The 12,474-nt window shown below is 41.8% G+C and overlaps 1 protein-coding gene across 4 annotated transcripts in view; it reads right to left on the bottom strand.

Moving 5' to 3' along the window:
* Window positions 1–12,243, bottom strand: part of cdin1 (CDAN1 interacting nuclease 1) — a 53,304-nt gene extending 41,061 nt beyond the window's left edge. The window contains exons 1-5 of one of the 4 annotated variants that reach the window (XM_076108488.1): window positions 12,179–12,243; window positions 11,754–11,900; window positions 2,423–2,468; window positions 1,370–1,434; window positions 487–547 (exon numbers count right to left, since the gene is read on the bottom strand). In XM_076108488.1, coding sequence (XP_075964603.1) covers window positions 487–547; window positions 1,370–1,434; window positions 2,423–2,468; window positions 11,754–11,860 — 279 coding nt within the window. In that variant the 5' untranslated portion in view covers window positions 11,861–11,900; window positions 12,179–12,243. Of the gene's footprint in view, window positions 1–486; window positions 548–1,369; window positions 1,435–2,422; window positions 2,469–11,753; window positions 11,901–12,178 lie in introns of those variants that run through there. The other 3 variants (XM_076108489.1, XM_076108490.1, XM_076108491.1) reach the window with 3 other exon arrangements.
* Between the last annotated feature and the right edge of the window lie 231 nt (window positions 12,244–12,474).

The raw sequence follows: 12,474 nt of genomic DNA, 5'->3' as shown, positions 1-12,474 counted from the left end.
AGACAATAGTGGCCAAGAGTAGAAACACCCACTACCTTCTTTTTGAGTTTTGTACTAAGTTCACATATAATTTATATGTGTGAATATCATTTGCAACAACATCAACCAGAGTACAAATCCTGCACTGGCCTCCTAAGGTAAACAAGTGTTGAAGAGAATAATTAACCAACGACCCAGCTCTCACCTGTCCGCAGTTTGGGACAACTGTCTGAAGTGCAATTTGGAAAATTACATAATAAAACACAAAAAGTATTTTAACATCTGCTTAATGGAGGTGAGGGCTAATTACATTAAATAATTGATAATGGAGCAGACCAATTTACCAATTTAGATAATGACTAACAGACAAGGGAGAAAATCTAAAACTGCCGCCAATTTCTATCGATCTATTTATAGAAAAAAAAAGTGGGCATCAATTGCTCCAATTTATTTTTTTCAAAAATAAGAAACGTAAGAGAAGAAAACCACTAAAGGTTATGCCATTACCTCATTGGCCAATTTCAGCAGGACGGGAGCAGCGGGATGTGCTTTGGCTTCACTCAGATACCTTTATTATAACAAAGAACAAGAAACAACAGTGAAAAGAAAAATGGCCCACAAAGGCAGACAGAAGGGTCGAGGGGACAAGACCAGGCTAGCCAAGACATGCTAATGTCCCTGATGACTTTGCCCTAGGTGGCATATGGCAGGCCCGGTGCGGTTAAAACAGCACTGCTTGAAGGGATTCAAATTTCCTTGAAGCCAGATGATAGTGATAGTTAGTTAACCCCTGCCGCCCAAAAAGCCTTTCTTCCCTCGCCAGCTACAACTGCAGCTCCCCTCTGATCTTACCCAGATCGTCTCTGAGGTTTGTTGTTGTAAGTGGATTAGAAGTGCATTATCCAGCCTTGTTTTCCCCAGAACAATGGCCTAATATGCTAGATAAAGGCTAATTGCAATATGCAAAGAGGTTTCCCCCCCTACAGCCTGTTTTTCCTTTTTTAAATTTATCCGCATTCATTGAATTACAGATAATCATCCCATCATAAGCCTGTGTAAGGCAAATGTCCAACGGCTGGTTATATATTTATTTTTCCTGCTTTCAATTTGACATGGAGAACAGAGCTTTAGCTTAGCAGGTGCAAGTGGAGGTCTGGAATGAATCCTGAGGGTGGTGATTTGTTTGGGGGAGATTATATCTGTCATGGTGGCCCACCTACTCTATGACTTTGGCCAGTCCCTTCCACAGTCACAGAACGGGTGAGACAAAGAGAGCACACAAGAGTGTGGGAGACAGATGAAAAATAAGAGTGAAAGAGAAAAATAGTGATGAATGGAAGCCAAAGAGAGAGAGAGTGCTAAAATAATACAATAGAAAGCAATACAGTACCTTTGGTAGTGGCTTTCAATAACGTCTGGTGCATGGTGTCTTGAGATTGTTCTTTTGGTTCGTTTCTTTCAAAAAGAAATGGAACAATAAGGTAATAATAATACAAATAATAAAGTTTATTTCCATACAATTCCATTGTTAGGAGGCAACAACTCCAGCCTACAAAATAAAATGCAGACTGGTTCAGCTTTGACTCCTCTTTCATGCTCTATTGTATATGAACAAGCGCAAAAGATCTCGGGTCACAGTTATTTAATTTCAATAAGTTTGCTGGGGGTCAAAGTGTGCCAAGACAACCTTGTTCGAACCCCCCATCCCCTTCTACCCCCCCCCCCCCCCCCTCACTCAAACCGTGTATTCATTTCCCCTTTTTCGATCAAACAATGACCCTATTCCACATTCCATGCAACCCGGACATTTCCATGCAATTCAATTGCCATCTCCCGCGAGAAGGAGGAGGACAAGGGATAAAAGAGGAAGCGCATTGGTTAAAAAACGACTTATTTAAAAACTACTACACACAGAAAATGTAATTCCACAGAGACAGGCAGTGTGACTGACACCTGTCAGGGGGATGATAAATGACTCCATTTTCTGCCTGTGCTGCCTTCTGCCACTGGCGGCAGCGGCCATTTATCATCATCCGCTGTCAGCCGTGGAAAGCAGCAGTGACAGTGCGAGTCAGCAAACATTTAGCACACGCAGCCGCACTACACGGGGAAATTATTATTGTCAGAATAATAATGGTTTAGCATAATTTATTACAGGTCCACCAAATAAGCAGGGGCTAGATGTTATTAGACAGATGGATGGGAAGGCTTGGCAGACATCCACTGAGGCTCAGGCAGGCAAGGGCCCCTCAACGTGAACGTGAGGAGAAGGAGGAGTGGAGGTGGGGGGGGGGGGGGGCGGAGCTGGAATAAACGGGGGTATGGTAGGGGGGCATCCTCCAAACCAATCAGAGAGCTGGCAGTTCAATTACAAAGAAATAAAGGGACATTCATCATTCAATTAGGCACCTGTCAGGGCTCACAAAGGAAGAAAACTTCTAACCTGGTACTCCAGGGAGAAGATGCTCAGAAGAGTGGACTGCGAGTGACTGGAACAAATAAAAGAAGGACAAAGTTAATTACCAGAGTGCATTGCACAGAGACAAAGGGAGAGGGGGAGCTTCAAAGATGGGGCCAGCTGCCCTGTAATCTAAAAGAACATGAAAACAAGTGTGGCAAAGTTGTTCCAGATGAACACCTCTGACAAAGGATTTCTGCCACGATGGCGTGGGGGTGGGAGAAAGGGGGAGGCTGAGTGTTGTATGAGAGATCTACTTTCACTCATTTATACATACCGTCTTCCCCCTTCCCCCTTCTCTACAGTAAGAGTGCTGAAAACTAAATTGTTCTTCGGTAAAGTGCAGTTTCTTCAGTCAAAACCAAATATGGCAAAAATTGGAGGGAAATTAATGACATTCATGCAAACGATTGAATGGATTAAAGGCCAATTGCTGAGTCAAGACAGCCTTCACTGGCAATAACACTCCCTTGTTTGGTCGATGTCTCTTTTGCAATGCGGTTGACCACTTTGAGAGTGTGTATTTGTTTGTGCGAGTGGTGCAATACACAGATAGGAGAAAGTTTTGCAGCTCCACTGTCAGAGCTGGCATATGGACCATTGTGAAGCAATCCCACTGCAACTGATGGGCTTTGAAAATGGAAACTTTCACTCCAGGAAGCTTGGACTCCCAGGAGTCGGTCAATTCCATGGGTTGCCATAAGTTACATTCATCACCAGCTCTAGTCAATGTCAAACACCTGGCAGAGAGAGGCAAACCTGGAAAACAGGCCGCTCCAACAAGGACTCACAGCCCCTTCGATACGCCTCCCCAACCCCCACAGCATCCTTTTGGGTTGAAGATATTCAAAGCGGCGACAGTTATTATTGTAATTGGATAATACATACCTCTACCCTGCATATCATTAAAACACCAATACAGTAAGCGTGAACACATGCAGACACAAACTGGTCTTCAGTAGTTTTGTGTCTCCATAATACTGCTCTCAATACACTTGATTGTTAAATGTAATGGGACTTTTCATTACAAGTCATGTGAGAATGGTATGTAAATACTGAAGCTTCCAATCTGCATTGAAATATTGAGTCCACATTGGCTTTCAACATCAATCACTACAAACCATAAAATAACCACTTGACATGTAAACAAAGCCAAAGGAATCTCAAACATTGATTTCTGTCTGGAGTCTCAGTCTGTGACCATATCTTAATAACAACATTTCAACCACTGGAATACTTTAGCAGTTTTAATGACTTGCCCCACCAAAGACGTCATATTGGGTTCTCCAGATGCCACTTTCTAAAGAGTTTTACTGCTCTGGCTGGAGAACAGCTAATTCTCAACTATGCAAACTCTCCGGGGCTCGACCCATCACACAGATGAGTGTTGTCTCGAGTCTTGTCAAAGAGTGAATGAACAAATGTTTGAAGTAAAAGAGAAGAGGGGGAACTCTCAGAAAACACTGCTACCTCAGCATTCATTTACAATGATGCTTGGGGACATAGGGGCCACTGCAATTAAGTGGGCCATTAAGTGGTCAACTGTCAACATGTGGACACTTAAAGGAGGAAAAAAAAATTCTTCCACACTTCAACCTTGCACCTGAGCATTTCAACAACATTAAGGCCTTATTGTTGGCATGGGACCATGCCGATCCCCCTATAGGAACAGACATCTGTTAGGTTTTAAATGGATTACTCTCTGTAATAAGCATGATTACTGCCTAATTGCTAAATCTATACCCTGTTAACTTTAAAGGGACATAAACTGCTCTAAATATCTGGGAAAACATATCCGTTTCAAAAACACTACAAACTTTAGGCGAGTTTAGTTTTTTCTTCATTACCTCAATCCGTTTCTGCCGACATCAAAACTGGACAAAAACATCATAAACGCTGAAAATGACTCGAGTCCCGAAACGAGATCAAATATTAAGATTTGAAAGAGATAAAAAAAAAAAAAAGGTATGGAGCAATGTAAAGAGATGAGGGCAGATACCTGGAACAAAACCAAGAATTTTACACTGCGCTCATATTGTATAATGGCCTTTTTGCCATTTAGTAGACATTCATAGTAAGTTATTGCAGACTTTACATTAATGTATATCCAATCTGTGCTCTCCTGGGCACAGTATGCTCACTTCATGCTAAAATATGGAGCCATGTGCAGTTTTACAATGGGGATCTGATCTGCCTGCTGCACGGTAGCTGTAACACATCCACCACCTTGCCTCATAATACCAGCATTAGAGGGACTCGGCCCTCTTTCACTGGCTATACATATAAATTAACTAATACAAAAAACTATTCCAAAAACAGATTCATTTCTCTCTGCCTTTTTTCTGGCTTTAAACAAAGCTGCATTTTATTCAGATTTGTGCAGATTATGAGAAGGATTAGTTTAACAAGGTAACAAGACTTTTATATGAATTTATTTAAAATAATTGTTAGATCAGACAACTGTCTTCTTAGAGATAGTCTGGGGGAACCTGAACTCTAACGGTATCTGCACATAGACGGACAAATCCCAGTTTTTTTTAACCGCATTTGTAAGACGTCTCTGTAAACAACCAAGTTCATCAATCTCTGTCCTAATGACTTTGCCTGCTTCATTGTGCATCGTGAATTAGAAAGGAGGTTTGCATTGTTGAAATTTATAAACGCAAACAATGAACATTTCAGAGAGTCTGGGACACTGCAGTACATCTTCATGTATGTAAAAATCTCCCCCTCTTGGATATAATTTAGAACATGGGGAAACAGAAGGTTGGGAGACAGAAGAGTGGTTAGGGAATCATTCACTCTAAACCTAATTACCCTTCCTCACAACATAAGACAGGGCATTAATATGCACTGGCACCCAAAATAGTAAAGCAGCAGATTAAATTAAAAACAATTAGGGACTTTCACTTTGTCACTGGGCTGGTATGCCTGTCTGGTCAGTGCTTTAGGCTCTATTAAGTTAGGCTATCTACTGGTTATGAATCCGACAAATTCACGTTTGAATCTCCTCGTGCATTCACAGTGCATCAGTGTCTTAAGCATATAGGAGAAAGCAGTAGCAAAAAAGCCTAGAAATTCCCATCAACTAAATTAATAGGAGATGGGGGAAATACAAGCGATCAATTATATTCGAAATCTTCCTATTTACAAATAATTAATCATAAACAATAGCTGTAATTTAGGTAATGAAAGCCACCTGGCTAATGGCATTGGTATCATATGCTGCGACAGTACTTAGCATTTGGTGGATCTGCATGCAGAGTGTTGCATGGTGCGACTCTTCAGGGCATGGAACTGGCTAATTAAGGCGTAGCACATATTTTTACTAATGGCGAAGAAGCTATTTAAAAAAAAAAAAAGGGAATGACATGGATGAAATGATTCACTACAAAGTGTAAAGAAATATTGCTTAGTTTTCACACTTGGATCTATTGCTATCCACACCTCTATCACGTGAATTATTAGCTAATGCTACCCTAGCATACTTGGGATTCATACATAATTTCATTCAAAGCAAAGTTACTGACAATAATATATTGTGCATTTACTTTCCTGTGGATCAATATTTTATAAAGTGAAAAACAGCTGAATGTGGGTTAAACACTCTGGATATGCAAATGCTGCTAATTACACATGCTGATAGGCAAAATGCTAACATCTGTTTCTCAGCTAAGCCTACCGTCATCAGCAACAAAACAAATGTGTACCGAAAAAAAATCTTTACGCCTTAATGTATAAATGTGATATATTGTGACAAGAGATAGAAACAAACACAAATCTCAGTGTGTCATGCAGCTTCATACAAATACTTGCACAATGAGCACACGTGTTTACAGTTCAAATTAGTTTTACTTTCCCCCCCCCCCCCCCGCTGCAAAACAACTGTAAAGCCTTCTTCCTCTTACAGTCAATGCAACCGTCATGTATGGTATTTACTGTAGTTGCAGCAATTATTTTCTTTTTTGTAGTTTTGTTAGTTAGCATGTTGAGAAATGAGGATGAGAAATGAAAAGTATACTCTATATTTCTAAACTTTTATTTTCATCAAAACTGAAGAAAGATTCACCAAAAGTCTGACTGAGTAAATTCTACTACATTTACCGATCGTGCCCCCCTCCCCCCCTTCTGACTCTCTCTGCAGAAGGCCACAGACCTACAAGCCTGGGGGGGGACTGTGGACAGAAAATATGACCCTTATAAAGCCATCTTCACGTTATTACAATCTTTAAAATTTCTGTCTGCTGAGGTGCCCTGAGATGTCAGAGCTGTTTTATAATGGTGGCAAAAAGAGCAGGAAAGATCCCACAATCACCACCTTAATTGTGATTCCTCCTGAAAGCTAGGGGTCTTCACGACTCTCTGTGTGACCGAACATGTTAAAACTATAATGTTGCGTTGCCATTGTCATACTGTAATTATTGTCATCGTTGCTTCTGCAAATTCTCGTGGAAATTGAAAATGGGGTCCATGTTATCTGTCAAGTGGCGAGCGTCCGCTGGTCTGGCAAAGAAACACATTATGCTGACCAATTGCCTACTCCCCCAAGCGTGGCTGGGGAACTTGTACCATTCTGGGCAATTTGTTTCATTCTTCTTTTGCAATTGATCCCAGTATGCAAAGAGAACCTGGGGCAAGAGACTCTACCATAGCTGCCCAGCTGAACTGTGCTGCTCTATGCTCTAGGTTTCCCCTCTGTGTGCGTTTGGCTTTGGGGGGCGACACTGACTAATACAGTGGACAATATAATGGTCTTACTCACAATAAACCATATTCCTGTGTCAATAATTTGCCTCTACAAATATGAACATGTTATTTTGTCTTGCAATCCAATAAGAAAAGTTTTCATTCTTCAAGATAGTGTCCCTTACAATCGCTTACTTAAACAACAGGCTGCTTATCTCGGTGTTTTTTTTAGCCCAATGAGCCGAAAAGGCTTTACAATCTACTGTATAGACTAGTGTGCTTGGACAACGTCCCTAAGATATGAAGAGAAAGTAGTCATTCCTGGGCTTCCTAATCAAGTAATTGATTGCATCTATTATTCATGAACTCCTTAGCTTGCCACGAAGTTGTAAACTCAGCACAGCTTCTCTTCTTTCCACATCTCTCTTCTCTGCTTACACTTCATTCATCCCTTCACTCTTCCAATGCTCATCTAACCACATAAAGCTGTGGAATTAGTTTGCCATCCTCTCAGCCCTCAAGGGTTGTACCCCTAAGCTTTCAACTGCCAGTTTGCGTTTTGCTCAATATGGGCGACCAGAAGTGTGAGGCCGTGCACCGGAGGCCGTCGGGGGCTGCGCCCCCACAGGCTCTACACTAGATCAGTCTCTGGGTAATGTCATTGCCACTTCCAGGCTACAAAAAAAGCTGTCGTATTCTACCTTCACAAGAGCTACAACAGAGCAACTTTGTCGATTCCACAGAGACGATGGCGGCGATCGCAGTTAAATGTAGCAACACTCCAACTGGCACCAGCACTGTTTATAGTTTTATATATTCCAAACTTCGGCAGTATGATTACGTCTTTAGATGCCCTCTCACCTTTTTAAAAAGCATTTGTTTGTCTTTAATTTTCAGGTTATTAAGTGGGCCAGTATAACAATAACAGTGGTTAATGTAGATAATTCTGCTGTTTGATTGAGACTAATGCATTATCTGAATTGCGATTTTCTGATGAAGTTAGAGAACAATATTACTAATCTTCTGAAACAATTGATTGGGGGGGTGTGAGTCTTAAAAAGATACATGTTTAACATAAAAATAACTGTAAATTAATTCCCAAAAATCTGCCCTACACTGTAAAATATAGTTTGATATAAAAGTATTTTTAAAAATACACAGATTTAGCTGAAAAGTCAACTAAAAACAGTCATAACTGTCAAGTCTTTTTTTGAGTTATGGAGCTATAAAGTTAACTAAATGTATAAAGAGCTTGCCAGTTTAATGCATCGTGCCTGTTATCAAATCCTAAGCTTCATCCGGCATGTAAAAAAAAAAAAAAAAAAAAAAAAAAAAAAAAAAAGAGATAAACACTACAGCCACAATAAATAATCAATGAGCTAGTCCCTAAGCTTCGTCCCGGGTCTAGATATTACCATCAAAAACAAAGTGTCTGTAGCCAAGAAATCACCATATCAATGGCACATGCCACAACAACCCTGTCCCACGCTTTCCTTCCAAAGATCATGCTAGATAAACCCCAAATAACAGAGAAATTAACAAATGCTTGACATTTGCTCAACATCCATTATTCTGACACTTCTTCAGAATTTCAAAAGGCTGAACGCATGCTTAATCAACATTCATATTCCCAGAGCGAGCCCCAGCACCATATTGCAGCCCGCCTCAGTGCTGATGAAAACGGCACATTAGGGCCCGATTCGAAAAACGTTCAGGGACTCCTCACCAGGGAGCTCAGTGTATATGTGTGTGTGTGTGTGTGTGTGTGTGTGTGTGTGAGTAAAAGAGAGAGAGAGAGGCTGTGTTTAGAGGGGAGGGATGCGTCACACTTTACTTTTTAAGCATTTTCCAAAAAAGAGGCATCTCCCCCTTCCTGCACACCCTCCTACTGTCATGACTGTGAAAGCCATATGAGGAGTGAGCCTGAATGGCATTTTAAAGAGGGGGGGGGGGTTATCATTACATCCAAATTCATTCATAATACAGCACAGAAGGACACAGAGGACTCATACTCCCTCCCTCTTTTTCTCGCCCTTCCTACACAGACTCTCTGGGGACAAAGGGTGGAAGGGCTGGAGTCCCCTCTAGACCCAAGGGAAGCCAGGCAAGGCCTCAGAGAGCAGCCCATCATTTCCAATTCTAATACGTGGCAAGAGAAGGACCTGATGGGACTGATGTCACATTTTTCCCCACACCGACCCGTGATGAGCCCCCCCACCCCCCGCTGCCTAGCCGCGGTCCAGATACTAGGCAGGACACCGCGGCTGGCTAAGAGGAGGGCAAGGAAGAGAGGGCTGGAATGGGGGTTGATATTTGCATGTCCCTCCATTGTGAGTGGGGGTAAAAAGTGACAGCACCGTGTCCAATTCTTTCCCCCCCAGAGCAGCCCGGGCCCGGCAAGAGAGGCCAGGCTGACAGATGACTCCCAACATCTGTGTTATGCAGCCGTTACAGATGAGGGACTCCACGTCACATCTCTCTCTTTCTGTGTGTCTATGGGACACTCCCTCTCTCCTCCCACTACCCATACTCGTAGTACAACAGAAAGACTGACAGACTTTCCGTGGAAATTACCTTGAAATGGCCTTTAACAGTCATTTTATTCAAAGTTTAAATTTTCCTCCCCTTAAGTCCCAAATTAAACGCAATGATTATGAAATGAGTTTGAGCTCAATACAGCATTCAGAGATTTGAGGATAATGCTTATTCATATTGATAGACGTCATTGTAATGCAAATATAATTATTTTATATAAAAAAAGGCCTTTAATAGTTAAATAAAACAATATCAATAAGAATATATTGTTTTTACATCAATAAAGTAAGTCAGGACATGAAACATTTATAAAAATGATGTTCAACACAATGATATAATGCATAAATATATTCCACAGTTTCACATTACAGGCAAATCTTCAATAACTTCAGTATTATGTTTTAATTACAACTTGCTAAGAAACATTAATTTAGTCAGCAAATTTGAATGAAATGTTAACACGGAACCATGATATCATCACAACATGATTTACCTTAAAGTCAATAACAGAATACCGAATTATCTGTTTGAAAAACTAAATACTATCGGCACAAATGTATTAAAAAAAAACAAATGAGTGAAAATATAATAAATCATATTTAATGCTAAAATGAGCATTTAACAAAATAGTAGGTAAGTCCGCTGCAACAAAAATGTGGCACATTCCCCTTGAAAAAGCTACAACAGCGTCTGTCATGATGCTGGTAGACAACACATGAATCTACAGTCTACACTCAACAGTGCTTGCATCTTTTGAAAATACACCCATGCGGTGTGAAATGATATCCAGATACCTGTCTTTTTTATCTCTCCGAGTATTATAGTCAGAGAGATAGAGTGCAGCCTTGTCCACAACAAACCCCTAACCCCCCCCCCCCCCTCCTCCATCCTCCATCCCCCTCCTGCCAACCTCAGCCTGGCCAATATTTACGCAGTGGCAGGGCTCCCACACAGTCCAAGGGGACAGGAGGGGTGTGGGGTGGGGGTGGCTGACTGCGGTGCCTGAGCGCATGCTAAGAGATGATGGATGGCCTAGTCGATATGTTATGTCTTAAGAGCCTGATTTCCTGCCAGTCCAATCACTAACCCTCCAGAGCCCAGCTCAGCTGATTGGACAACCAGAATAATTTCGCAGGCTGTGAAAACACTGCTGCCGTGCCTGTCTGTCAGGCCCAGTGACGAGACTCAGGGACTTAAAGAGCAAGGGCCTCCCCAAGATTGGTTACGGTGAACGAAATGATAACAATAACCGGCAAGACTAAACAAAAGAGCCAGCACGTCCGAGAGAGAGAGAGAGAGAGAGATCGTGCAGAATTATTGGAATGAAAATGGCCCCATGTTTTCCTTTAATTATTACACCCACCAGTACCACTTTTTGAAAAGCTGGCGTGTGGACTGTTTGTTGAAGACAGTTTGGATTAGGAAACCAAAAAGGAGAAAGGATACTCAAAATAAACATGAGACGGACCTCCTGGTGTTGGTGCCTAAACATACAGGATATTGGATGAACTTTATATGCATGACATATTCTGCAAAATGCTGACAGTGAGAACAAAGCCAAGCTCAAGCTTCGCTGTGTCCCCTTTGGGGACATGATACCTTCTTCTAGATTGGTGATTAGGGCACAATGGAAGTAGGAAGCTCCAAATACATACGACTTTGTAAGTGACCTCGGCAGGATCAGCCATGGTGTCCTGGTGGCCTTGGGGGATTACACGTGTTACGTTCAATAAAGTGAGGGCCCTCAGTGTCAAGGAGAAAGGCAAACACAACCATTAACCTTTCTCTTCGATTTCTGGACGTGCAGGCACTGCATGGCAAAACATTGGCTAATGCTGTGGTGGGAGCCTATACAGAAACCTGTGTGGAATTAATTAGAGATCATAAATGGTGAATTATATGAGATTATAAATATCTAACAATAGGAGATGAAACAAAAATAGATTCAGGAATAAATTATGCTGCTATGTTGATAGACAGTTTGGCGTTTTTACCCTCTGCCATACTTAAACACACCTACTGTAGCTAATTTACACACAAAACATTTGCACATGTAAGGAAGCTCATAAAGTAAATCCAGCGTGTAACCACTTACTTTGGGAATCTCTCCTTCAGCGTCTTCATACATTGGCGCGTGGGTCTCAGTTGATCGGTCCATCTCGCGATCTCTTTATATTCAGCTCGTGATAGCCTCATTTTCATTTGATTACTGTGGTGACCGTAAGACTTTGACTCTGTCTATCTGTGCAAACACGGAGGGAGAGTTTGATTAACGCATGCAATCTGAGTTCCAGAGGTAAACAACGTGAGGGGACTGACAGCTGTCAAAAACAGCTGTAACGTTACCCGCCTTGCTAACCGATCTTAGCTTTATGCTGTGGCTAACGCAACACATCAAACGCAGATCATAAAATAACACATTCTGTCTACTCCTCGAAAGTGTACTGAAGGACTACTGTATGCACCGGGTCGTCAAATATGAGCGTAGAGCGATGAATAACATGTAAAAGGGTTGTTTACCATTGATTCCTGCTGCCTGTGTACACTGCTCGATAGCGGCTTCCCGCTAGGAAGTTGAAGAGGGGACTTTTGTGTGAGCAGCGATTTGATTGGTCGATTCATCCTCGAAGCTGAGTATGCCAGCATGTGATTGGTTACTTGACGGTACGAAGGCGGAGACCCAGCTAAGACATGCTGCCCACTCACTGCATCTCCGAAGCGTCGCTGGATTCTCGTCAAATGCTAGAGGGTACTTGAGATAAGTGGTCTTAGGCTCTGCTGCAACGCTCGTTGACTACCCTAAAGTCCGACTGAAA

The sequence above is a fragment of the Anarhichas minor genome, unplaced genomic scaffold (assembly GCF_050575085.1).
Source record: "Anarhichas minor isolate MPS153535 unplaced genomic scaffold, ASM5057508v1 ptg000040l, whole genome shotgun sequence".
In the NCBI taxonomy this organism is placed as follows: domain Eukaryota; kingdom Metazoa; phylum Chordata; class Actinopteri; order Perciformes; family Anarhichadidae; genus Anarhichas; species Anarhichas minor.
The sequence above is the reverse complement of the archived record's forward strand: the minus strand, read 5'-3'. Positions and strand labels throughout refer to the sequence as shown.